This window comes from Marmota flaviventris, chromosome 15, assembly GCF_047511675.1.
Source record: "Marmota flaviventris isolate mMarFla1 chromosome 15, mMarFla1.hap1, whole genome shotgun sequence".
NCBI classification, from domain to species: Eukaryota; Metazoa; Chordata; class Mammalia; order Rodentia; family Sciuridae; genus Marmota; species Marmota flaviventris.
In genome coordinates this window covers 11423146-11448347 of record NC_092512.1, presented here as the reverse complement: position 1 = coordinate 11448347, position 25202 = coordinate 11423146, and the positions used below count along the sequence as shown (strand labels likewise).

Here is a 25202-nt window from a genome sequence, read left to right as displayed (position 1 = left end):
ATTTTGATCTGCATTTCCCTAATGACCAACGACGTCAAGCATCTTTTCATGTACTTTTGGGCTGTTTCTCTCTCTCTCTCTTTTTAAACATAAATAGAAACTAACTTTATTTCTCTGGAAGAAGTCGATATTGATAGCTGGGGCAGCAACTCTGGCCACAGAGGCTGGTAGGAAAACATGGATGGCACAGGGGAAAATGGGTCAAACAGTTAGCACTGGTGTCCCTCAGGAAAGCTGCCCCCTTGGTCTCCTCCCAATCCTGGGGCCTTTGGCCCTGGTCTTTGCCATAAGATGGTCTGTAACCCTTTCTCTGTTTCCTGAACCACGTTGGGCTATTTTTCCAGGCACAAGATTCTAAGATCAAACAAGCCCCATAACGTGTCCATGGTAAGATCACAAGTCACATTCTTTTGGCACCCCCAAATGTCTGCCAGGGCTCTCTAGAAGAGTGCCAAGCCCTTATGGTTTCCCAGGTGTTGACCCATCTTTGGGCCAACACATCCTCCTGCCCAGGACATACACTCCAGTCACAGGCCCCATCAAAGACTAGAGGCAGAGGCAGGTCACACACTGCCTGAGGCGGCAGCCCCCAGCCTATTATGGGGCTCCTGCTCACCTCCTAGCTGGGGCACTGAGTTCTGAACCAGAGTGTGCAGGGACAGCGTCTGGTGAGAGAAATGGGCAAAGCAGAATTCCAAGCCTTCTGCTGCCTTGGCCTCACTCTGCCCCCTGGGAGCAGCAAGTCCTCCAGGCCTGGTGGGGAGTGTCTCCTACCCTTGTCCCATGGATGGGCTCAAGTGCTTCCTTCAGAGCAGACTCTTCCTCTTCAGATGCCTTTGAATGCTTGTGATGGGCAGGGCCGCTAGATCCCAGCAGTGGGCAGCCGGCTTGTTCCAGGTTATTTGTATATCTCTTTTAGAAAAATGGCTATTCATAATCTTTGCACATTTAAAAAATTGAGTTGTCTTGTTGAATTTTTTCTACATTCTGTATACTGGATCCTTATCAGATAGTGGTTTGCAAATATCTTCTCCCATTCTCTAAGCTGTCTTCTCATTTACTTGACAACAACCTTTCATAAGCCAAAGTTATAAATTTGGGAGTCCAGTTCTTTCTTTGGTTTTCTGTGCTTGCTATGTCTATTTTGACACATTTTTTGGATATCTATTAAATGAATGAACAAGACTTCCAGCGAGTTCTTTATCCTTTTTGAGCTATATTTTCTGATTGCTCTGAATAGGAAATGAGAAAATGCATGTAAAGAATTCTGGAAAGGCTATACACCCTGGCCTATAAAATAAGCTCTTGGCAAATGTCAGGTTTTATTACTGTTTGTAAGATGAAGGATAATAGAGCAATGTTTGTAAAAGCTCTTGACTATGCAGATTGTAGTGATAACCCAGGTGGTAAAGGGAGTAGGTGAGCAAGAGGATGTGTTTGTTTTGAGAGCAGCACATTACCAACCATGCTCGTGTTTGAAGTAAGGAGTAATTAGAGTGGGTGAGCTAAAATGGGTAAGAAAAAGTCAAGAGCTCTTTCCTGCTCCCTTTATTTCTTCATTGTTGTAGCTGCATCCACATTAAGGTGTCATGATACATGAGGTATTGCCTTGCAAATTCACTCTTGAGTACCGGCTGATGCTGTATTGAAAATGATTTGGGAACTGGAATAAATTCTCAGAAGAAGAAAGTTTTTAAACAAAAATCTGAGTAGAGAATGCTTTATAGATCCACAACATGCCTATTAGGAGTTCTGAGGGACTGGCTAAAGTAGGAAAAAAATAAAATGCTCCTTGAAAGAGAACCCCCACCCTGGCATCTTGCTATGATGGAACTCTGGGTCCAACCATGGGGGAACTTATAGTTGAATTTCAGTATAACCCAGTTCTACCATGAGGTCTTAGAACTGCACACAAGGTTCTTCACGTGCAGAGTTCTTCTTCTGCTCATACTTCTCTGTCCTAGGGGGAGACTTTCTCACCAGAAAAAGTCAGCCATCCTAGTCCAATCGTGAGTACTACTACCTCCTCCAGGGTACAGTGACCCACCTTCTCAGCCTTCCTGGCCAGAAGTGTCTCCTTTTTGTCTCCTTTTATGTCTATGTCACCAGTCACTGTTTAGAATCACTGCTATTACTGATGTGCATGACCTAATTCCTGTACCAGACAATTAAGTCCCAAGAAGAGAACCCTTATTTAATTTCTGCCCCAGAACCCAGCAAAGTAGCTGGACTTTGGTAGGAGATTAATAAATATTTCTGAGCAGGGAGAAGCAAAGAATAAAAGAGTAAAGGGAGCTAATACAAGTTAGGGCTACTCTTCTCATCTTTGCTAACAAGGCTACAATGCGTGTATTTTACAAAGCCTCTTATATTTGGAAAACTCATGTTTGTGTAGCTCAAACTCTCATTCAGACTTAGGAAATCTGAGATCAAAAAAGATTTCTAAAATCAGGTTAAATCAGATTTGCTACCAAAGTGTTGCAATTCAGAAGATCGAGAGATTCGCTTATTTTGGCAAAAGTTTCAAAGCAATAAAATGTTTCTTAATAAAATTGAAATTGATGAAAGATGAAAAATTCCACCCAAAACTAAAACCAGGGATCACCACAATATCCTTCCAAGTTTCATAATTGTCCTACTCCACTACTAAGTCTAAAGGAAGTTCCTAGTCTTCAGTACGAGCCTTCATCGGTCAAGTCAAACACTATCCTATAAATGTGGAAGCTATTTCCACTTAAATATATGCTTTTTATTTTTGATACACATTTATACGAGGGTAGAATTTTTTGAAAAGAGAAAAAAAGTTACCAAGTTAAATTTATGTAAATAACAATGTGATCATTAAAAAGCTTTTCCTAAAGAGAGAGACATCCCAACAACAAAATATATCGCACATCCTCAAAAGAACCCTGAGTGGTACTACAAACCTTACCCCAACTTGACAGATGAGGACACTGAGGTTTGGTGAAGAACCTGACAGTGAAGGACCTGATCACGTGTCCCCGGCTCCAGGGTCAGAACTTGATCTAATCTACTACATGACTTGAGCCTTATGCTGTTATCATAAGATTAATGCTGACCTCCCTAAATGTTTCAATTGTATATAAAGATCTGTCTAGATAATGCTACTATTAAAAGGAATAAGAGATCAAAGGGAATTATGTATTTAATGTTTTGGAGAGTAGGCATTGTAACCTAGTCCAAATGACCTTGACATTAATTATTCTACTCATAAATTTATATCAGAGCCATCTGGACCACTTTGGAAAGGTCCTTGCCCTATCTTCTCTATAATTTTTACCAATTAATACCAGACTTTAATAGTAACTGGCACATTTTCACATAACACTCTTCCTGAAAACTCATGCAAGTTAACCCAACAAGTAAAGAGGAAGTAAACAGATGCGCTGCCAGAGAATCATAAGAATAAAAAGGCAGCCCTGAAATGCAAACAAAAGTAGAGCCAGCATACAACAGTGGATGTCTCTCAGAACATAATACCATTTCATAGAAATCCATGTTCAAATGAAAAGTATTCTTCATGCCCAAAGCACTCGATTTCACTTATTTAGATGATGAGAAAACACCCAAAACAAATCCAGGTGGGAATACATGGTGTAAATGACCCACTGACAGTAAAACGGCAAGTACGGGAGGAAAAGGGGCCAGCGAAAGGCCCCCCATTGGGACAGGACTCGTGTGTCTCTGACACAGGCTGCAAAGGCTGGCCTGCAAGTTCAGCATGTCAACGGAAGACAGCGTGTCAAGTGACCAGTCAGTTGTTCCATTTTGAGCTATTAATTTATATAAAACTCTGAAGATAGAACACAACACCATTTCTTGTCCACTGAGCTGTGGAATATCATTATATAGTGATATACAGCCCTAAATGAAGGGAAAAAAAAAAAAGCCAAGAAAACCAATGAAGCAAAGGGGCCTTCCCTAGGCTACGGGCTAAGGCTATGACTGCAATGATCTACTTACTTGCACTGTGCGTGATAATACTTTATAAGGTTCTGCAGCAGATCCACACCCTTTTTGGTCTTGATTTCATTGACTTTAATGAGATACTGTGGAGATAAAACAGAATTTTATGTTGCTAATTTCAGGCAGGGTTCTTAAATCATGGGTTCAAGTGGCAAACCACCATACTAGGCTACACAAGTCAAAGAGCCTCAGTGGCTTCAGACAAGGTGAGCTTGATTTAGGGAATGTGGATTTGGCACAGTCACAGAGAGTGTAAAACAAACAGATTAGAGCATTAGCATTTTATAAATTTTCACAATTAGTTTACTAGACAAGCGGAAATAAAACACAGCAAAACATTCTAGAAGAGCTGAGCATTCCCCCTTGGTGCAATGCATTTCAGACTTATAGTTCACGTGCTCCTGAAAGACAGCTCTGTGCAGAAAACAGGAGTCCCTTCAAGAAAAGTGACACTGGGTGCACTGGCGCACACCTGTAATCCTAGCTACCTGGGAGGTTGAGGCAGGAAGATCACAAGTTCAAGGCCAGACTGGGAAACTTAGTGAGATCCTGTCTCAAAATAAATAATAAAAATTTTAAAAAGCTGGGGAGTCTTGTTCAGTGCTAGAGTACTTGCCCAGGATGTGCGAGGCCCTGGGTTCAATCCCTAATATTACCCCTGACACCTGCTTAAAAAAAAGAGAGAAAAGAAACATGCCATAAGATACCAAAACTTATAATCCAAAGACGTGAATCAAAAAGAATTCTTGTAACTTAAAAATGAAAAAAATAAAAATAATAAAATCTGTTATTAATTCATGTAGTTAACTAAACAGCACTGGTTCTGATTTTCATTACCAGCCAAGATTTTTCTATTGACATTGTTTCTTGCTCACTTTGTTTTATCATAGAAAAGATTTCATGATCAAACAAGTTTAAGGAGTCAAATGTTTACAAGGAAGAAAACACAAGAAAATTCAGGAGAGAAAAACTTGAAATGAGAAGTTTTTCCATTTTAAATATTTTCCAAAAACGGCAAAAGCATCTCCATTACCCCGAAGCAGCCAGCATTAGAACAGGTTAGAACAGGCTAAGGTCAAGCGGAGCTAGTGTCTGGTGGGGACTCAGTTGGAGAATCACTGCTCTAAGCTTAGGCAGCATGCTCTTGACTGCATGTTTTTCATAAACTCAGACTTCCTCAATGACTCCTTCATTTCAGTCTTTCCTTCATTCCAACTGAATTCATGGTTAAGAAAAGCATGCTCTAAATTTTTAATGTCATCAGTGTTACTTCTCACCAAAATTCATCCCCCCAATCACTCACTCCCAAGCAATATTAAGGTTCTCACCAAAGAATCCTGTTTTGGCTTAAAGAGCCCAATAGGACCAAGGCTCAAAATATGAGACAACAGGGCAATGATGGATCCCAAAAGGCTTGGAGAAAAACGGAGATTAGAATCCTTAGGAAAGAGTCCCCTCCTCTAACGCCCCAACAGCCTGCTGACTGGCAGGATGCTAGTTACCAAGCTCCAGGCCAGAGATGGAAAAGTCCATTCCTACCTCACACATTTGGAGCTGAAACAGGCGCCTTTCCTTCTCCATTTCTTCGGCAATCTCGGCTCCTGTTATCTCGGTGCGGATCATCCCGTGCTGTTTTGCATGCTCTCTTTTTTCCTTTTCAATTTTTGTACTATAATAAAAGCAGATATAATTTTTTTCCAAACACATTCATGCATAAAACCAAGAGTGAATCCTTCTGGTTTATTAATTCTATCAAATGTACCAGTCTGATGGGAGTTGGCGATAACAGGGGAGGCTGTGTGTGTGGGGTGGGGCAGAGAATATATTGGAACTCTTGGTACTATCTGCTCAGAAAGGAAGCCTTTTGGGCTGAGGATATAACTCAGTGGTAGAATGGTACATCCTGAGGCCTCATGCATGCTGGGCAAGCACTCTACCACGGAGCACCCTACTACCAGCCACACTCCCCTACCCCAAAGAAACTCTTAAAAAACCAACACACTGATGTCTCCCCTTTAAGGAGAGCCCCTATTATTTCTTAATGACTAAACATCAGGAGGCAAGAACTTTTAAATCAACAGAATCAACCCTTGGTAAAAATCTAAATTTAAAAAGCACTGACACCTTGTGTGGGTTTTCATCTAGGAAACTTTATATTTTAAATTTAACTTTACACGTGATGGATCCATAAAAATTCTCTTATATTTTGGCTGGCAGGGGGAATTTCAGATATTTTACCTTTTCTTGTGGGTAAAGCACTTCATGATGGAAATAGCAGCAGAAAGCTGGAAGAACTGAGGCTTTTCCGAGTTATTGATAGATTATGAGACTTAGAATTATTTCAAGACAATTAAAGTATATAATGAGTCTTTGTGGGTATGCATAAAAATTAGACAAAAGTTATTTTAAACTTGTGCTATTTTTACATCCCAACAGCATATTTTAATCATTTAGCCACTTATCATTAGGTTGTACAAAATAAGGATTGGGAAAAATCCTTATGTATAATTTGGGATTCTATGGAAAAATCTTTCAGTGAGGAGGGAAGGGTGAGGGGGTACCAGGGAAAAAAGAAGCAGGTCACATTAAATCTACAGTACATGAAGCCAGCACTTGGTTGACAGATGACATTTTGCTGGTCACAGCAATGATCATAACTCTGTCCAAAAATCCACTTAAATTTGAAAATGAGCTTCTAATTTCAGAAGAATCATGGATGTAAAGATTAATTCACTTCATCCTCTAGTCTTCTTTAAGTTGTAGTGGTAGCAGAGTGGGGAACCAGACACCACAGAAAGCCAGTATGCTTGTCTATATACAGATGCAGGGAAAACTCACTCTCAACAATGGAAAGTCTACTGCAGATCTGGCTGATTCATTCTAATTTACTAATGCTGTATTTAAGCAACTCTCTGATCATGACCCTGTGGCTGTCAAGAGGTGTGATGGTGAGAATTTTAGCACAAAAAGAATAAATCTCAGTTCCCTGTGCACTGACGCAGGTGCAGAGTGTTGCAGAAGTTTGAGAAGAAATGGGGAGAGGGGGAGGCAGGCATGAGTTAATAATAATGCTAGTGCTCGGTGCACCGAAGTGACTTGATCACGTGTGGCTATTTCTTTTTCCTTTATGGGTCCCTTCACATGTTAGTAAAGGCCTCAAAAAATCATGCTCTCCCTGAAGACAAGAACTGATGACAACAGGGAGGAGAGAATTCGCGGTGTTTGGAAGAGTAGGGCTAAAGAGGAGAGAAAAGTCTGGGCCTTGAGATATGGGTGCTCTGCCTCTCTTGCTCAGCCACTTCCAGGATGTCACCACACTTGATCTCTAGGCAAGGCGCTGAGGGCCCCTGAAGACACCTCTGATGCTGACATCTGCAATACTCCTAGCCAGAGGGCCACCTTGGCGCCCTACACCTCACACCCAGAGGCTCTGTGCTTTCTCAATGATTCCTGTGGGTGAACCTGAGCATTTCATCAGGCCCTGGGTGGCTTGCTCTGAAATACGGACAAGCAGCCAAGGACTAGAAGACAATTGAGGACAGCTTCTAAAATCAGAGTGAGAATGTCCAAAACATTGGAGAGGAAGGGAGAGAAGGAACCAAAAGTCAAATCCTCAGCTAAAACAAAACATTCAAAAACCTGGTTGAGCAAAAGATCTTTTAGATATTAAAAAAAACAAAACAAAACAACAACAACACTGTAATGTAATAACAGAAAAGAGAAGAAAAGTGTAAGAACAACCTAGGAAGCTCAACATTGAAGGATGAGTTGTTTGAGAAAGAGGTAAAAAGAAGAGCCAAGAGGAATTACAAAAAAATATTTCCAAAGCCGAGGAAATAATTCCACGTGAATGCACACACCATAGCACATGAAGATTTCATACTGTCTTTTATAAAAAGAAGGCTAATGTTTTCTAATAGACAAATCAATAAGTAAAAAAAACCACATTTCACATAGGTATAAATGGGAGTCTGAAAACAGGAGTTTTTCTTAAATTAGCAACACTGGAAATTAAAAAACAAGGGAACTGCCTTCAATATTTGGACAGAATGGTTACACTATCAGGGCTTTTTATTCAGCTGAATTCCCTTTTTGTGTGATGGCAGGAGGAAGATAATCTGGACACGTGAGCCTGAAAATCCGACCTCTGTTAAAGATGTTTGGTGGAAACTACTGGAGGTGTTGGGCCAGAGACACGTGGGGTGCACCAGGAAAGAGGAAGCAGATTTAAGACTAGAGAGGCCAAAGGCAGCCTACAACGACAGCTTACTGTGGATCAGAAGAGCCCTGGGCATGGGGGTCTACAGACAAAAAGGAAGGAACTGACAGATAATTTAATACAAGAGATACAGACATTATTTTAATATGTGCAAGGTACTTTCTAAGCAGAAATACTACTGCAGGAGTCTGACATCTACTGGGATGCCACTACTGTTGCCCTTTGGAATGTCAAAAGCAAAGACCTCACTTTTTAAAAAATTTCTGGTATTGTTAACTTAAGGAAAAACCCCAATGTCTTTTTGATTCCCACTTATTCGTATATGATATGTGATCATTTTTTAAAAATTCACAAAATATTTTAAGCAAATAAAAAAGCAAAAAAATCATACTATAAGAATGGAAATTCAGGCTGTAGGCCCAGCTACTTGGGTCGAGATGGGCAAGTTCATGAAACAGGAAGGTGGTGCTGGTCCCGGCTGGACGCCACTCAGGGCAAGGCTGTCATCATGAAGAACAATAACGATGGCAGATCACACTGCCCCTGCAGCTACACTCTGGTGGCTGGAACTGACGGCTGTCACCACAAAATGACAGCTGCCTTGGGCAAGAAAATCGCCAAGAGGTCAAAGATCAATTCTTTTGTGAAAGTTTATGACTACGATCATCTCATGCCCACAAGGTACTGTGGATATTCCCTTGGACAAAACTGTTGTCAGCGGATGTCTTCACAGACCCAACCCTTAAGCACAAGGCCCGATGGGAGGCCAAGGCTAACTGGGAAGAGAGGTATGAGACTGGAGAGAATAAATGGTTCTTACAGAAGTTTCAGTTTTGAATTTGTTTGTTTCCACTATTAAAAAAGAAGAAAAATACACCATTCAGATATTCATGAAAATATAAACACTGACGAATGGTTTAACCAAGAATTGCATGAACCACACTGGATGAACAGGGTTGGGAAGGAGATGGTGGCTGTGGAAGGAGCTAAATCCTCAGCTGCCACAGCAGCACATCATACATGAACCAAGGAATGACAGCAAGAGAACACTGAGGGACAGCGACTAAAACAGCAAACAGGTCAAAGGGTTGGAAACGAGAGAGGCCCAGCAGGCTGGGAGGGTGGCGAGAACTACCGCATCTTCTTTGGAAGCACACTCACTGCCCCCTCGCCCTCCCTGCTGCTTGTGTCACTTGTGAGCCTTGTGCCTTTAAGTGCAACACAGATGCACCAAGCTTGCACTCTGCAAGACAACACAGGTGAGAACTGCTATGTGGGCCTCGGGTCCTTCCTAGAACACTTTCCACTCTGATGAACTTCTACAATGTTGAAACCATTGCTATTTGGGGTCTCTACAATATGCTGTGACAATAAGTCCTAACTGAAATGAGCACTATCTGATATTTTATGTACATGTATTATTTTGACCAAATAAAATATTTATTGTTAAAAGGTTTAATAGAAAGCTGGACACAGTGGCACATGCCTGTAATCTCAGCTACTAGGGAGGCTGAGGCAGAAGGACTGCAAATTTAAGGCCAGCCCTGGCAACATGGCAAGAATCTGCCTCAAAATAAAAATAAATAAGATTGGGAACATAACTTAGTAGTACAGTGCCCCTGGGTTCAATTCCAGTAGAAACTATTTACTGAGAGACTATCCTATTGAAAACTGTCAATACATTATCTTATCCTTAGAAAAAACCTTAAGAAGTAAGTAATTTTCATATTATTTAACAAGCGAGGATCATTAAAACATACTTTACTATTCTGGCTCAAGATCACAACCTAAAAATAATACTGAAGTCTGTGGTCCTAACCATTGTGTTTCACTGCCTCCTGGGTGCTAAATGGAAGACTGTGAACTGGGGATAGTGGCACACACCTACAGTCCCAGTGACTCAGGAGGCTGAGGCACTAGGAAGGCAAGCTTGAGGCCAGCCTCAGCAACTTAGGGAGACACCGACTCAAAAACAAAACAGAACACAAATAACAACAAAAAAGGACTGGGGATGTAGCTCAGCGGTAAAGCACCCTGGTTTCAATCCCTAGTGAGGATGGCAAGGGGAGACAATAGAAAATGTCCAGCCTTTTTTGGTTATTTGGAAGGTAATAATAGATTCTCTGTGTGTACGTAAAAGTCATTTTGTTTTCTGTGATGTAAACAAATGAGACCTATTACACAAAAGAGACAATTTTTGTTTTCCTTCCTGCACAAGAAAGAAATCGACCTATTTAGGAAAGTAATTATTTGAAAAGAATTTATTTAGCTGGGTGTGGTGGTGCACACCTATAATCCTGGTGACTTGGAAGGTGGAGGCAGAGGATTTCAAGTTCAAGGCCAGCCTCAGCAATTTAGCAAGAGCTTCTCTCAAAACAAAAAGGACTGGAGATGGAGCTCAGGAGTAAGTGTCCACGTTCAATCACCAGTGCAAAATAAATAAGTTAAAAAAATAAATAGAAAGAAAGAAAATAATTTATTTAAATTATAAAAGCAAAAACCTTCCTCAAGGTCGTATAACTGAAACCCACTGAACTCACTATTTGAATATTTTGTGAGTGCCCATGACCCACTTTTCATACAGAAAGAAATGGCCCATAGCATTGGTCAACCATTGTCAGAGCCTTTTGGTTCCCAGCTGCATTTTTAGCTGTTCATGCACAGAAGCATCCCTAGGATGGCAAGTGCCCAACAACGCACTCGTTACATAAGCAATTACAAAAGTAGCTTGGGAAACAAGCTTAGTCCTGAACTTGTTCTTCTTTTGCTTCTCTTTTCATTCCGCTGCTATTGCTGCCTTCCAGAAATGTCTTTATTCTCTTATGTTTACAGTTTCCCAACTTTACAGCCAAGAATTTTATTAAAAGCTTTAAAATACACACATCTCCCACCCTACTCTATTGCCTGATATTACAAATTTCCCAGAGTAGTAACAAAGGGCCATGGTGCAATACCTATGGTATGAACACCAGCCAGGCAGCATGCAAAGTGCTCACTTCCCTAATCCCTCCCTCTGGTCTCACCCCAATGCCCATGTTCTGCTGCTCAGGTTCTGGGGTAGACAGACCTGGAGTGAATGCCAGCTTGATGGCTACCACATTGTGTTTTTCTTTTTCTTTCTTTCTTTTTTTTTTCTTTTCTTTTTTTTTTTTGGTGGTGCTAGGGATTGAACATGGGTACTTTAACACTGAGCTGTATCTCCAGACCTTTGGTAAATTTTTTATTTTGAGGCAGGATCTTGCTAAGTTGTTGAGGCTGGTTTCAAACTTGCAATCCTCCTGCCTCAGCCTCTGGAGTTGCTGGGATTACAGGGGTGCACCACTGGGCCTGGCCATAACTACTTTTAAACTAGGTCAGCACCCCCAATTTAGGTCTTCCAAGGGCATACTAAGTGTTTTATTAAGAAGATATCAGGGGCTCTATCCTTTTCCCAGTTACTTTCTTATGAAACTCAGGACAAAAAAACAAACAAAAAAACAAACAAACAGCACCAATACCTAAAACAAAAACAAAAAACACTTACAACTTTGTCTCATAATCTTTCCAGGCTTTGTCAAATGGCTTCTTGAGATCCTTAGAAAAGAGAAAAAGAGAAAAAACAAAAACAAAACAAAACTGAATTCTATTTATTTCTGCTTAAAAAGGACAAATAATTTTGAAATAACATTTTAGCAAAAATGACCTCCTTTATGGACCATTTGAAACTTTTCCCAAGAGGCTTGGTGCACATTATACCACTTACTACACACAGAAGCCTGACAGGGAGGCAAGGTGGGTGCTCCTGGTCATGCTGCCCCAGAGCGGGAACCCAGAGATTCCAAGAGGCTGGTCAGTGGTGGTCACACTGGAGGAGCCAACACAGGCCCACCGACTGAGGTGCTCACAGATCTCCTGAAAGTGCCTACTCTAGTTCCTCTCTCTCTACCCTGTATCAAGCAGCACATCTTTTCCAACGATCGTTTTTTGAAGAACGTTATTTTAACGCTAAAAATGTTCAGAGTACCTCTCAAGTACAAGTACTATTATGATCTTAACAGGAAAAAAAATATCAATCCTTCCAGTTAAAGTGAAAATCAAAAGTTCTGAATTTTGGACACTTACTCCTTTGACTCCCTTTAGGTCTCCTTTTAACAAGGAATCCAAGGTGAAGATCACATTGTGGCTCAGACCCTGGAGCTGAAAATCAAAACAAAGGAAAGATGGAAGACAGTTAAAAAAAAAAAAAAAACCAGCAGTAAGACAATAAAACCAGCTCTTGCTGACCGAGCATTTCTCACACACAAACTCTGGAAGGCTCTGGAAGGCTTGGGGCCCCTTCCTTTAAAGGTACAGGGAGAGACTGAAAGGAGACGGAGCTGCTGCTCAGCTGAAGAGAAGAGCAACAGAATAACCAACCTGGGGAGGGACAGTGAAAGCAGCAGCAGTACAAGGACAGAGAAGAGCTTGTGACCTGGTCTCTTTAAGGAGCCTCCTAGTACCTTGACGACATCAGTTTTAGTGACCTAGAAATGAGGCTGCAGGGATCCGCAGGACCAGATTACTGATGGAAAGGCCCATGGATCTCCTCACTCAAGAAACATTCCCACTCAATCTGTGCTCATTAGTCTGTCTACCTGTCTGTTCACCTGCCTGTCCATCATTCACTGGGCTCTGGGCCACACACTACACTAGAAACTAGGTGGTCCTGGGGATTGAGCCCAGGCACTTTGCTGGGCCCAAGTGCTTGATGAGTAAGATGATCAGCTGGATGTTGTTCCTGCCTTTAAGGGGTCTGTGCTCCAAGGGCAGGGAGTGGGCGGAGCCAAGGCCGCCACACACTGCCATGCACGTGGCAAGACGTGGGGAATGTGGTGGGAGAAGGACTAACTCTGACCCGAAGTGGCTCTGTGTTGACCCTCTGAACCACATCCACTGCGTGGGGTGTGAGATCCGACTGAGCAGATGTGTCAACCGAGGCAGTGAGAAGTGCTGTTCACGCCCTGGTAACCCAGGAAGTGCTGAATGTGTTTATTTTTTAAATGTCATGGGGATGCTAAATGAGTAAGGCAACGTGGGAACACAGCAGGGCTGGGAACGAGAAGACCTTTCCTTTGGCTCTGAACTTCTCCCCGATGCTTTCCTGTTGTTCTCAGCCCAGGCTTCCTGCAGCTCCTAAGTCACTCTAACCCTTCACTCTCCCTGAACCCCGACTAGTTTTACACACAAGTGCAAACGGTGGAAACGACCACTTTTCCTTCTCTTAGTGCAAAGACAAAGAGTCCTACCAAGACAATTCTGTCCAAGTGCTTCTGCCACCACGCCTGCAGAGAACAGCCTGAGGGCCACAGGCTAAGCTGAGTCCATGTGTTCTGTGAGGGTTCAGGGCATTGGTTTTGGGGAAGTAGGGCAAAAAGCCCACTTAGATTTTATAATCGTTTGTGGCCCTCCAAATGGCCACAGTATATAAATGGTATTACATGTGGGGAACAATGAGGGGGGAAACTTCCAAAAAGGCTTTTTGGGGAAAAAGACGAAGGGTATAGGTAATGATGTTAAAAAATAAATAAAGTTGAAAAACATTGCCTTCGGTGTGAGAGGGAAGAAATAAAGATTAACAGGACTTGTCTTCTGCCCGAGATGGGCAACTTGTTCTGAGTTCTCAATTCCATTCCTGGGGTATAAGTCCCCAGCCCACCATCCACAGACTGTAGAAGTTTGTGTGGATGGTGGGTCAGTGAGGCTGAGGCTTGCCCTGCCCTCCACTACTCAAGCCATTCAAGAAGATCCCCATGTGATTTTTCTTCAAAGTACTCTTCCTTAAACACTTGTGTATGTATGCTTCATCTGTTGGCTATCGCCCCAGTTTTCAGGAGAGCTCCTTGACAGCAGGGTCTGTATGTTCACAAAACTGTTCCCAGATTTCAGAACACTGCCTAGCACTGAGGGGTCGGACGAGAAGGACTTGCAGAAGGGAGGTAACACATATCATGTGGGCACCAGGTTCTTTTCGACAGGGCTGTTTATTCTGATAGAAAGTGAAGGGCCCACCAATGAGTGCTGGCTAACACATTATGGAACTTTTAAACAGCCATAAAAATAAGAGAGTTATTTATGATTAACTTTGGAAATCTGTCCATTATTACTAAAAGGAAGGTATAAAACAGTTCTTAAGGTGCATACAGATTTTAAAAAAATTTTTTAGTTATAGATGGATACAATATCTTTATTTTGTTTATTCATTTTTATGTGGTGCTGAGGATCGAACCCAGTGCCTCACATGTGCGAGGCAAGTACTCTGCCACTGAGCCACAACCTCAGACCCAAGGATTTTTATAAGAGATGGAATGTCTGTGCTTAACTTATTTTTGAATCATGCACAGAATTTTATTTTATTTTTATTTTTTGGTACCAGGGATGAAACTCAGGGGCACTTGACCACCGAGCCACATACCTGGCCCTATTTTGTATTTTTATTTAGAGACAGGGCCTGAGTTGCTTAGCACCTCACTTTTGCTGAGAATGGCTTTGAACTCGTGATCCTCCTGCCTCAGCTTCCCAAGCAGAACTTGTTACTACAACTTTATCATTACAGGAAAGGAACTAGTTTGGAAGTTGAATAAATGAGAATAGTAGAATTTTAGTAAAATGAAATCAGTTATCTGCTGATATAAGTTCCTCCCAGGAATTAAAACTGGGCAAAGGTACAGAGTGGGAGAGGGGACTTTTGCATTAAAAAAAAAAAAAAAAAAAAAAAAAAAACCTGTTTGCAATGTAACATATTGTTAGTTTTAAAAAAAAAAAGGTAAAAATTTAAAAATATGAAAAGAATACAACTACAAATGTTTTTAAACTTATTATCCTAAATTATGGTTTTCATCCATGCCTCAAATACCTTGTGAAATGAAGGAAAAAAATACATTGCTATTGCTATCTTGAAATGAAAGCTGTATTACAAACCAACAAAGGAATTAGTGCTGAATGTGATAGTTGTTCTAAAGAAAAAGTCCCTTCAAAGTCCTGTACTGACTACAATAGCAACCTTTTATGTCACCACTGTGGTCAGGCATGGGGTGTGGACGTAGTTGCACTGATTGAAAAGCTCAAGAATTAAGAATTCTTGGTATTCTTTTGTTGGCATATATACACATATTCTTGGGGACTAATTAAAAAACCCACTTTTTTATGTATTATAAGTCATTATGTATTATAAGTCAGAATATTCTCAGTGATTGACTAGCCAATTAAAAGGCCACAGGAAAATATTTAAAAACTTACAAACTCTTTCTACCTTACATCTCAGGAAAAAATAAGTTTATTTTAAAAAACTGACAAAGAAGGTTGTCTTCTATGACAAGTACTAGCAACCCCCTGCGTGCCATTATAAAAACACAAAGTCAAAGAGGAAGCAGACCAATCTCAGCAGACTTTAAAAGCCTTTCAAATCCACTGTGGAATTGTTCACCATTCATGGTAATAAAATTCTACTGATTTTTCTATTCCCATTCACTCAACTTCCAAACCAACTCCTTTCCTATAACAATAACGCTGAAGTAACAAGTTCTGTGCATGATTCAAGTCTGAAAGAAGTCTTAAAGGAGTACCACTTTTCCCAGTTTATTAATCAAACAACATTTTAAAAACAATTTCAGGAATGATGTTTAGGTATGGTAAATATGTTTCCTTTCCCCAAAAAATTACTATTTAAATTTCTTTCCTCTGCCAATACAGCCAGCCCAACTAGAAAACTGGAATAAATCAGACAAAGGGAGGCTGAGGTCTATCCTTCATTATGCAAGAAGGAACCTGTTTAAGCAAATAATTGTAATTAAAATTAGTGGTAATAAAAATAACCATTTTCTTCTCAGAACTGCTCAATGCTGACAGACATTATACAAACAGCCCCCACAATCCCAGCCACTGAAAAAGACTTCATGAAAGTTTTCCTCTAAGCACACAAACTTAAAATATATTCTGCCTTGATTTTGTTCTTTACCCTCTCATTCAGCTTTACCACAGTCGGAACATTCCTGTTGGCTTACTGATACACTGCCTTTCTCCTCAGAGGGCAGGGAGGGCCCTGGTCTTTTTGTTCCATGAGTGCCCATCCTTTGCAGGAGTCCCAGAGCAGTGGCAGGCCACGGCCAGGCTCCGAGCCCCTCCGTGGGCCACCTGGTTGACGCCTGAGTGGCCCTGCTACAGTTGCGGGAAAGCCAGGAGCCAGCAATGCCTCCATCTCTTGCCTCTGAGAAGAGGCGAGAGCCGCACAGCCCCACAAAGGGGACTTCCACCACACCTACGTGCATGGAAGACTTTATTAATTAGCGAGGACGCAATCTGCCTGCTTTGTCACCCTGCGCTAATTGACAGTCTCTCTCTGCTGCTCACTGGTTCTCCTTCTTCTTCCGGTCGACACATAGAAACAGTTTCTCTGCAAGTAAAGCTAATGCAAATCTGCTGACTTGCTTAACACGCTGGAAAATCCAATTAAAATAATGAGCCATTTCTCAGTGCCTAAGCCTGCAATTCCCTGGTATAAATTAGGTATTCTGTCTATGTGTTAACTCTTTCATGCCCTGGACAGCTATGTACTTCCTACCTTAAAGCTATCTAAAACTGTGCCTTGTCGATATGCCACTTTCTAGGATATTGTGATATAGAACAAAGAAACCCAGCGGTACCTGGCCACTCAACACTCCTGGAGTGGGTGACTCTGGCAAACTGTTTGACCTTGCTGGTGTCTGAGCACTTTCTTCAACTGGCCCACACCAGTGGATTGGACCAAGGCAGAACTGACACCAGGGAAGCACCACTTCACTCCCATCCACACTGATAAAAATTCTGTCGACTATTCTATTTCCATTTACTCAACTTCCAAATCATTTGTCTTCAGTAATAAAGTTAACGTGAGTTCTTTACATGAAGCCCCAGCGCGGGATGCTTTTATTAGCACCCTCTCCTTATTTGCTCCTGATGACCCCACAAGGTATCATTAAGAAACTTGCTCAAACACACACATCCAGTTAAGTGGAAGGATCAATCAATAAACCAGGTGTAGCTCCATAGTCAATAAACTGTTCATAACACTATCTTCTTAGAGATATCAGAATATTCTAAAGACAAATATATACCATATACATGGAATGGACAATTATTACCAGTCATTACTGACCTATTAAACTAAGACTGATTTTATTTGGTTGCACAGGCATTGAGGGAAAATAGGGATATTTGCTAACAGATTGAGGGCACTTCCACATCCAAGAGTGGGTTACTGCTACCACCTGATCCGCTGCTCAGGGATTTGAAGAGTATATTGCTCAGCTGCCGGAGTGACGGTTCACACAGTTCCCAGGTGCTAGGTGTGCACCTGGGAAAATTACTCAACCTTTTGGGAACTGACCTCCTGGAATGTGAAGTGGGAATGATAAAACCCACTCCATATGCTACCAAAAGGATGTGAGAGAGAGTCCATAGATATAAATGAATGCAAAATGTCAGAAACAAGACACACTCAATAAAATGTAACTAGGCTATTTTCATAGATTTCTTTACACCTTAAAAGCTAAGTAAAACGGCAAACTATAATAATATTTCAGGTACTTTTAAGGCTATAAAACACTCTTTATACTTATCACACCACATTCTCTCCATTTCTGTCTCCTAGTTCTTGTTTCCTGGCCTCATTCTGTAAGACAGTCACTATAAAATGAAAGATCCCATTATACCCTGTTTCATTTAAGCAGAGCAGCCTGAATTACATTGTTTTTTAAAACGACAGACAGTAGGTACTGTGTTTAACATATTATCTAAAGTTACTATTCAAAATAATTCTATTGAATGGGTCTTAGTCTCACTAAACAAATGAGGAAAACAGGTAAACAGTGAGCAGAATAGATGGTCAAGTTAATAATAAAGATCTGTTCTCCAAAGTCGAGTCTCTTTTCCTACTATAATCTTTTTGAAAATGTTTTTTATTAGTGCATTATAGCTATATAGAATAGTGAGGTTCATTTTGACATAATCACACCTGTGTAGAATATAATTTGCTCCATTTCAGTCCCCAGTACTTACTTCCTCCCTTCCCTTCTCCCCTCTGCATGATCCCTCTACTCCCCTGGCCTTCACCCATCTATTTTCTGGTTTTACAAATTGGTACTTTACAGGTATACACAAAGGTGAAATTCACTGTGGTACATGCACACAGCATAATTTGGTCAACCTCATTCCCCGGTTCCTTCCCTTTCTCCCACCACTCTTAACCTCCCCTCCTCCACTCATCTCCCTTCCATTTTCATGGGGTCCCCACCACCCCTTTTCCTCCTTATTTTGCTCCAGCTTCTGCATATGAGAGAAAACATTTGACCCTCGACTTTCTGAGTCAGGCTTATTTTACTTAGGATGATGTTCTCCAGTTTCATCCATTTTTCAGCAAAGGCCATAATTTCATTCTTCTTTATAAATGAGTAAAACTTCACTGGGTACATAAACCACATTTTCTTTATCCAGTCATCTGTTGATGGGTACCTGGGCTGGTCCCATAACTCAGCTATTGTGAGCTGTGTTGCTAGAAACACTGATGTGCCTTTATCACTGTGGTGTGCTGACTTTAGTTCTTTTGGATAAGTACCAAGGAGAGGGATGCCTGGGGCAGATGGTGGTTCTATTCTAGTCTTTTTGAGGAATCTTCATACTACTTTCCAGAGTGGCTGTACTAATTCGCAGTCCCACCAACAAAGTGATTGTACCCTTTTCCCCACATCCTCACCAGCATTTATTATTTGTATTCCCGATGACTGCCATTTGACTGGAGTGAGATGAAATCTCAATATAGTTTTGATTTGTACTTTCTTGATTGCTAGGAGTGTTGGACACTTGGGTTGGCCATATACATATTTCTTCTTTCAAGAAATGACTGTTTAGTTCTTTTGCCCATTTATTGATTGGGTTGTTTTTTAGTGTTAAGTTTTTTGAATTCTTTATATACTGTGAATATTAATCCCTGTCAGAGGAATAGCTGGCAAAGAACTTCTCCCATTCTGTACGTTTATACTTGTTTCTTTTGCTGTGCAGCTTTTAAATTTGATGTTATCTCTCTTACTGATTCTTGGTTTTATTTCTTGAGCTATTTGGGTGTCTTGTTAAGGAGGTTGGTGCCTGTAGCAACATGTAGGAGTGTGAATCCTGTTTATTTATTTATTTTGGGGCAGCAGTTGGAAAGTTTCTGATCTAATTTTTAAGTCCTGATCTACTTTGAGTTGACTTTTGTGCAGGGTGAAAGATAGGGATCTATTTTCAGTCTTTTACATATAGATATCCAGTTTTCCCAGCATCATTTTGTTAGAAAAGGCATCTTTTCTCCAACATGTCTTTTTTAGTAACTTTGAGAAGTATCAGATGACTTTAAGTATATGGGTTTGACTGTGTCTTCTATTTCATTCCATTGGTCATTAAGTCTGTTTTTTTCTTATACCAGGGACTGAACCAAGGGGTGCTCAACCCCTAAGCCACATTCCCAGCAGCACTGAGTCAGGGTCTTGCCAAGTTGCTTAAGGCCTTGCCAAGCTGTTGAGGATGGCTTTGAACTTTTGATCCTCCAGCCTCAGCCTCCTGAGTTGCTGGTATTACAGGCATGTGACACCACACCCAGCTTCAAGACTGCTTTGATGCCAATACCATGCTGGTTTTATTCCTATAGCTCTGTAGTATAACTTAAAATCAGGTGTTGTGATTCTTCTAACATTTTTTTTTTTTTAAATTTTGCTCAGAATTGCTTTGTATATTCTGGGTCTTTTTCTCTTCCAAATGAATTCCTAGGTCTGAAGAACACTGTTGGTATTTTGATGGGGATTGCATTGAAAGTGTATAATGTTTTTGGTAGTGCAGGCATTCTGACAATATTTATTCTGTCTATCCAAGAACATGGGAGGTCTTTCCATTTTCTTTCTTTTTTTTTTTTAATATTTATTTTTTTTTAGTTGTAGTTGGTCACAATACCTTTATATATTTTTATGTGGTGCTGAGGATGGAACCCAGGGCCTCGCACATGCTAGGCAAGCGCTCTACTGCTGAGCCACCACCCCCGCCTCAGTCTTTCCATTTTCTAAGGTTGATTTCAATATTTCATTCAGTGTTCCAGAGTTTTCATTTTAGAGGTATTTTACTGCCTTGATTAGGGTTATTCCTCATTTCTTTTTCAAAGGTTATTATGAGTGGAATAGTTTTTCTGATTTCTCTCAGCAGGTTCATTATTGGAGTATAAGAAAGCTATTGGTGAAAGAAAGGAAGGAAGGAAGGAAGGAAGGAAGGAAGGAAGGAAGGAAGGAAAAAAGCTCCTTCTATAACTAGTTTCTTCAGGATTTTAAAAAAGGTACTGGATTTTTATCAAAGGCTTTTTCTGCATCTACTGAGATGATCATTTGATTCTTGTCCTTAATTCTGTGGTAAATTACATTTACTGTCCTGGTATCATCTTTTTTTAAAGTGATTATCAGATTACATCACTCTCCTGCTTCACACTCATCACTGCTTCCCAGAGAACTGGATTCAAACGCAAACTTCCAGTTTAGGTCTGGCACTGCCAACCTGTCCCCGTCCCCTCTACCCATTTCCACTATGACGTAACCCGTTGTCAGCTTCTTGACCTGGTGACCTCTCTCCTTCTTTGCACATACTCTGCCAGTCTGTCTGGAACACCTGTTTGTTTCCCATCTAGAGCAATGCTCCTGGAAGGCAGAGACTAGGCAAGACTTGCCCAACTAAGCTCCTGGCACAGAGGACATGTTATATATACTAAAGAAAAGGCTTGTTGATTGAGTAAATGGCTGAATAGATGAATTCTCCAAACCAGGAGAGCTATGCCAAGACCTGAAGTATTACAGAATCTTCCCTGGGTGCTCAGCACCAAAATTGGAGGAGAGTCAGGACTCAGGAGGAACTGGAGGGTTGAGTCCTCCTAGGATATGATCAGGGGTGATAGACCAAGGGTACCCTCCATCCAAGAGGTGTCAGGCTTTGTCTCACAATGTGGGGTAGGAGGTATCAGAGGTCTGTCTATGCCAAACCAGAAGCTGCCTGCACCTGGCTGTGGAAGGTGAGGCAGGCCAGTTCTCTTCTCTACTACTTAAAAAGTCAGAGGTCTTTATTTTTCAGTTATAATACTCCTACAGTCTAAAACGAGCTCTGGAGGAACAACTGAACACAGAAGACAAAAACTCAGGCCCAGTGGGTCAAACAATGCCAGGGGTGCTCACCCTGCACAAGAGCAGGCAGCACTTGTCCTCACCAGTGAACCACCCACAAAAACAGCAGAGTTCAATAGTAAAGCTAGAGAGTCAGAAGGGCCAACTCATAACTCCCAGTAAAATTCTGAATTTTTTGGTATGGTCTACAATGTCCAGTATGAAACCTTGGGCACAGTATAAACATACTTTTCTGAAAAATTCCCATCCATCTCAAGAACACGAGCTTCTTAATTTGACCAGAGAAACGGACTGATCACTGTTGGGGCCCAGGCAGCTTTCGCCATTTCCTGACTCTCTAGTGCCAGTGACGAGGGAACTGAAAGTACTGAACTGAATCCTAGGGTACTGAAGACAGGATCTAAACGACATAGACTCCAAGTGAGGCCCTCAACTATTCTATTTTAGTCAGTGAAAAATGGAAATGTTTAAAATATATCAGAAAATTTAAAGTACAAATAAAAGATGGGTATGAAGCAGTGCCTCTGGATTCTGCAGGTCCCTTTTTGGGGACTTCAAGTGATAATGAGGGAAGAGGAACCCGGCTCCCTTCCTGGCCTCAAGCACGGCAGCTTTGCTTCAGGGGGCTGCATGTTTCTTCCTGAGCAAAGAGTCTTTGGCTGTAGTAGTTTACAATAAAGGAAGACATTTTCAAAATAGATAAACAGGTGGTAAACCCCTGTAGTATGGACCCAATGTTAAAAAACCACATGACTTCAAAAATACACGATAAAAATGTATAAATAAAAAGGTTACAAAGATATATGTAATATATATTTATGTGTATTTATATAAATATAATCAACCCCTAACAGTGAACAGTATTTTTTCAAGTTTCTAGTAAGCAAATGGTGCTATTTTTTGATTCTCTTACCAAGTAGACATATGACACAAACACAAGCAGTTGATACAGTTGACCGGAGGCCCACTTCTCATTCAACTCGTTCTTTGACCATTTAACACAAGATACACATCAGATTGCACACATAGAAAAAATAATAAGGTAGTGAATCTGAAGGAAAGAAGTTGCAGCTCTTCTATAACACGAGAATTTGTCTCTGTCCAGGATGGCATGTTTCCTAGTGTTTCTCAAAGCATGGTCCCGGGACCAGTGTTCCAGGACCACCTGGAAACTCGCTAGTAATGAATGTAATGCCAAGCCTAATTAAGTGCCACTCTGAAGTGACCTAAGTTTTAACAAACTCTCCAAGTGAAATGAATCAAGGCCAAGTCTGAGAAGCACTAGCCTTAGACTAAGGGTTGTCCAAAGTAGAAGAAAGTTCAAAATTCCTGTACAGAAGGAAGGACTGACAGCCAGAGAAAGGAAATCACTTGCCCAAAGTCTGAGACATAACTATCAAGAAGTGCAGAGGTGAGTGAATGCTCGGGAGGACCTGGGAAAGCCCCAAGTAAGAACGAAATCACACCATGCGCTACAGCACTGGGGACTGACAAGGTGAACTTATCAGAAAGTACAGCCTTACTGAGTGCTACAGAGAAAACCGGGGAGGTGTAGGAGTACAGGGGAATGTAAGAATTCCTTAACTTAAAATCATACAATCATATTTTGTCTAATTCAATTTAGGTAAATGGTGGGTTAGATTTAACATCATCTCCTACACGGAATGAAAATGAAAGCACTATTTTCCTTCGCACTATGTGCAGCATCTGATTTCATTTGAGGATAATTATACAGAAAGGGGGAGCAGCTAAGATCTGCAAGACCAAGATAAATGAGAAAGCAGAAGGAAAGAGCTTATGTACCAAGGCCCTGGTTTGAAAAAGTGGTACCAACCCTAAGGATTTCTGCAGTGTGATTGAAATGATAATCAGTTCATGATCAAGTTTCAGACCTTTAATTTCATTTCCATGCATGTCATCTATAATTTGCTATGTTTAAAGTAGAACAAATCCATACTGTAAGTGATATCAAGGCATATTCTCCTTGTCTTCAATGAATGTCTCTATCATACATTGTTACATAAGTTTTGCAACAACTGACTTTTATGCAGAAAGCATGTTAACACAACTGAAGAATCCTTAATAAAATAAATATACAAGCCCACAAGGGGTTACCATGTCCTGGGAGGACACAGTGATGTGCCAGTGGGCATCACTTAGCTGCTAAGACAGCAGCCTGAACTGCCCTGCCCTATCTGCTTGGTCTTCATGTTTTGAGACTCATTTCATTTGATTTTCACTGAAATCTTCAGAATTCAAAGAAGCCACCTAAATGGTGACTGTGATGGTCATCATCAGTTGGCTGATGTATCTCAAGGCCACCTTGCAGAAAAGGAAGAATCTTCTTAGATTTATGCCTGCGATACCAATTGCTGCCAGGAAAGCAAATAAAAGTTTCCCCTACTTGTGAGCACTCAAAGCAGGAAGTTTCAAAAGTCTAGCGCTATACCCATGCCCACCTTTCCCTGCAAAAGCAGACTATTAAAATATTCTCCACAAGCAATCTCTTACTCAGAAGTGGCATTCATTCTTAGCAGAGCCTGGGATGGAGAGGGCACTTGTTTAATGCCAGTTGAGTCAAAGGTACCCTTTAAAGTCTTCTTTTAAAATGATGACCTTAATTTCCACTCTTCTCCATAAAGTGTATCAACCATTGCTTAGTGCTAGTTAGTATTTCTATTTAAGGAAAACAGCCTGTTAGCTTAAGAAAATAAAGTTTCCTAAATATGGCTAGGATTAAGGTCCCTCTTCTTTGAAGACATGGATACCCTGCTCTCTGGATGAAGGGGCAAGTGAGTGAACAAACCAACCTGCCTGCTACCCAGCTTGCTAAGCAGTGGAGCAGAGATCTGAACTCAGCCGTATCTGGCTTCAAAGTGGCCTTCCTTCTGCCAACTCTCTGAACTTTCAATCTTTTCAACTACTTAACACAGTTGGAGTCGTAAGTCAGTAAAAAGGTCCATTCATTTTTAATGAATGATGTAGTGAGATACAAGTTCAAAGCTGAATTAGGCAGCCACTTCCTCATGTTTTAATCTATAGGTACCAAAGAAACCAAAAGTCTCAATCTAAATAAAAAGAAGAGGCAAAGTGTAAAAATCCACCAGCTGAAAAAAACCATCAGAAATTACATACTGAAATATAAACAAATAAATTTTAGAAGAAGAGTAAAATGAAATAAAATTAAAAAACAAGGAACAAATAAAATGGATTTGTTGATCCAGGGAAATATCTAAATCAGCATTTCTCAGTGTAGTTCAATGGGATGTTAATGTTTCTTACACAATGGGAAAGATTTTGCTCAAATTAGGAAGCACTGTATTGGACAGGTTTATTATATGATGTCCAAGCCTTAAACATACAATATGCACTGTAAATCTCCATAGAAAACATGTACAGCTGCTCAATGTAAAACTCTTATCAAAGGACAAGGCAGGGGATTAGTATCACTGTTTCAGTCTCACACTCTGATACTCTTGTTTCCAGGCAAGGAGGAGTCAGGGGCACTGGACGTAGCCTCTGTGCACACCTGTGCAGGCTGTATACAGCTCAAAGCACCCACCTGGTGTGTTCGAGTGGAGTATGAAACTCGGCCACGCTTATCTGTTTCCAATGCTGACAGCAGCCCAGAAGAAGGTGCCACAGCTGGGCTGGAGTACCTCCTAACAGTCAGTTATGGAGCAAGTGGCCCTGTCTGAGGGCAATGGTCAGTGGAAGTGAGGAGAAACTCAGAGGCAACATTTTGCAGAGGAATCCAAAACCAGTTCAGGACAAGACCTTTAATCTGAAGCAGTGAGGAAGAGTGACAGAATCTAGAT

At 41.0% G+C, this 25202-nt stretch overlaps 1 protein-coding gene and 1 pseudogene across 5 annotated transcripts in view; one reads left to right on the top strand and one right to left on the bottom strand.

Moving 5' to 3' along the window:
* Asap1 (ArfGAP with SH3 domain, ankyrin repeat and PH domain 1) overlaps positions 1-25202 on the bottom strand; it is a 332543-nt gene that overhangs the window by 85183 nt on the left and 222158 nt on the right. For all 5 annotated transcript variants that reach the window (XM_027950264.2, XM_027950249.2, XM_027950256.2 and 2 more), the window contains exons 6-9: positions 12308-12382; positions 11730-11779; positions 5527-5656; positions 3985-4070 (exon numbers count right to left, since the gene is read on the bottom strand). In XM_027950264.2, coding sequence (XP_027806065.2) covers positions 3985-4070; positions 5527-5656; positions 11730-11779; positions 12308-12382 — 341 coding nt within the window. The remainder of the gene's footprint in view (positions 1-3984; positions 4071-5526; positions 5657-11729; positions 11780-12307; positions 12383-25202) is intronic.
* On the top strand, positions 8644-9043 carry LOC114104231 (large ribosomal subunit protein eL27-like; annotated as a pseudogene).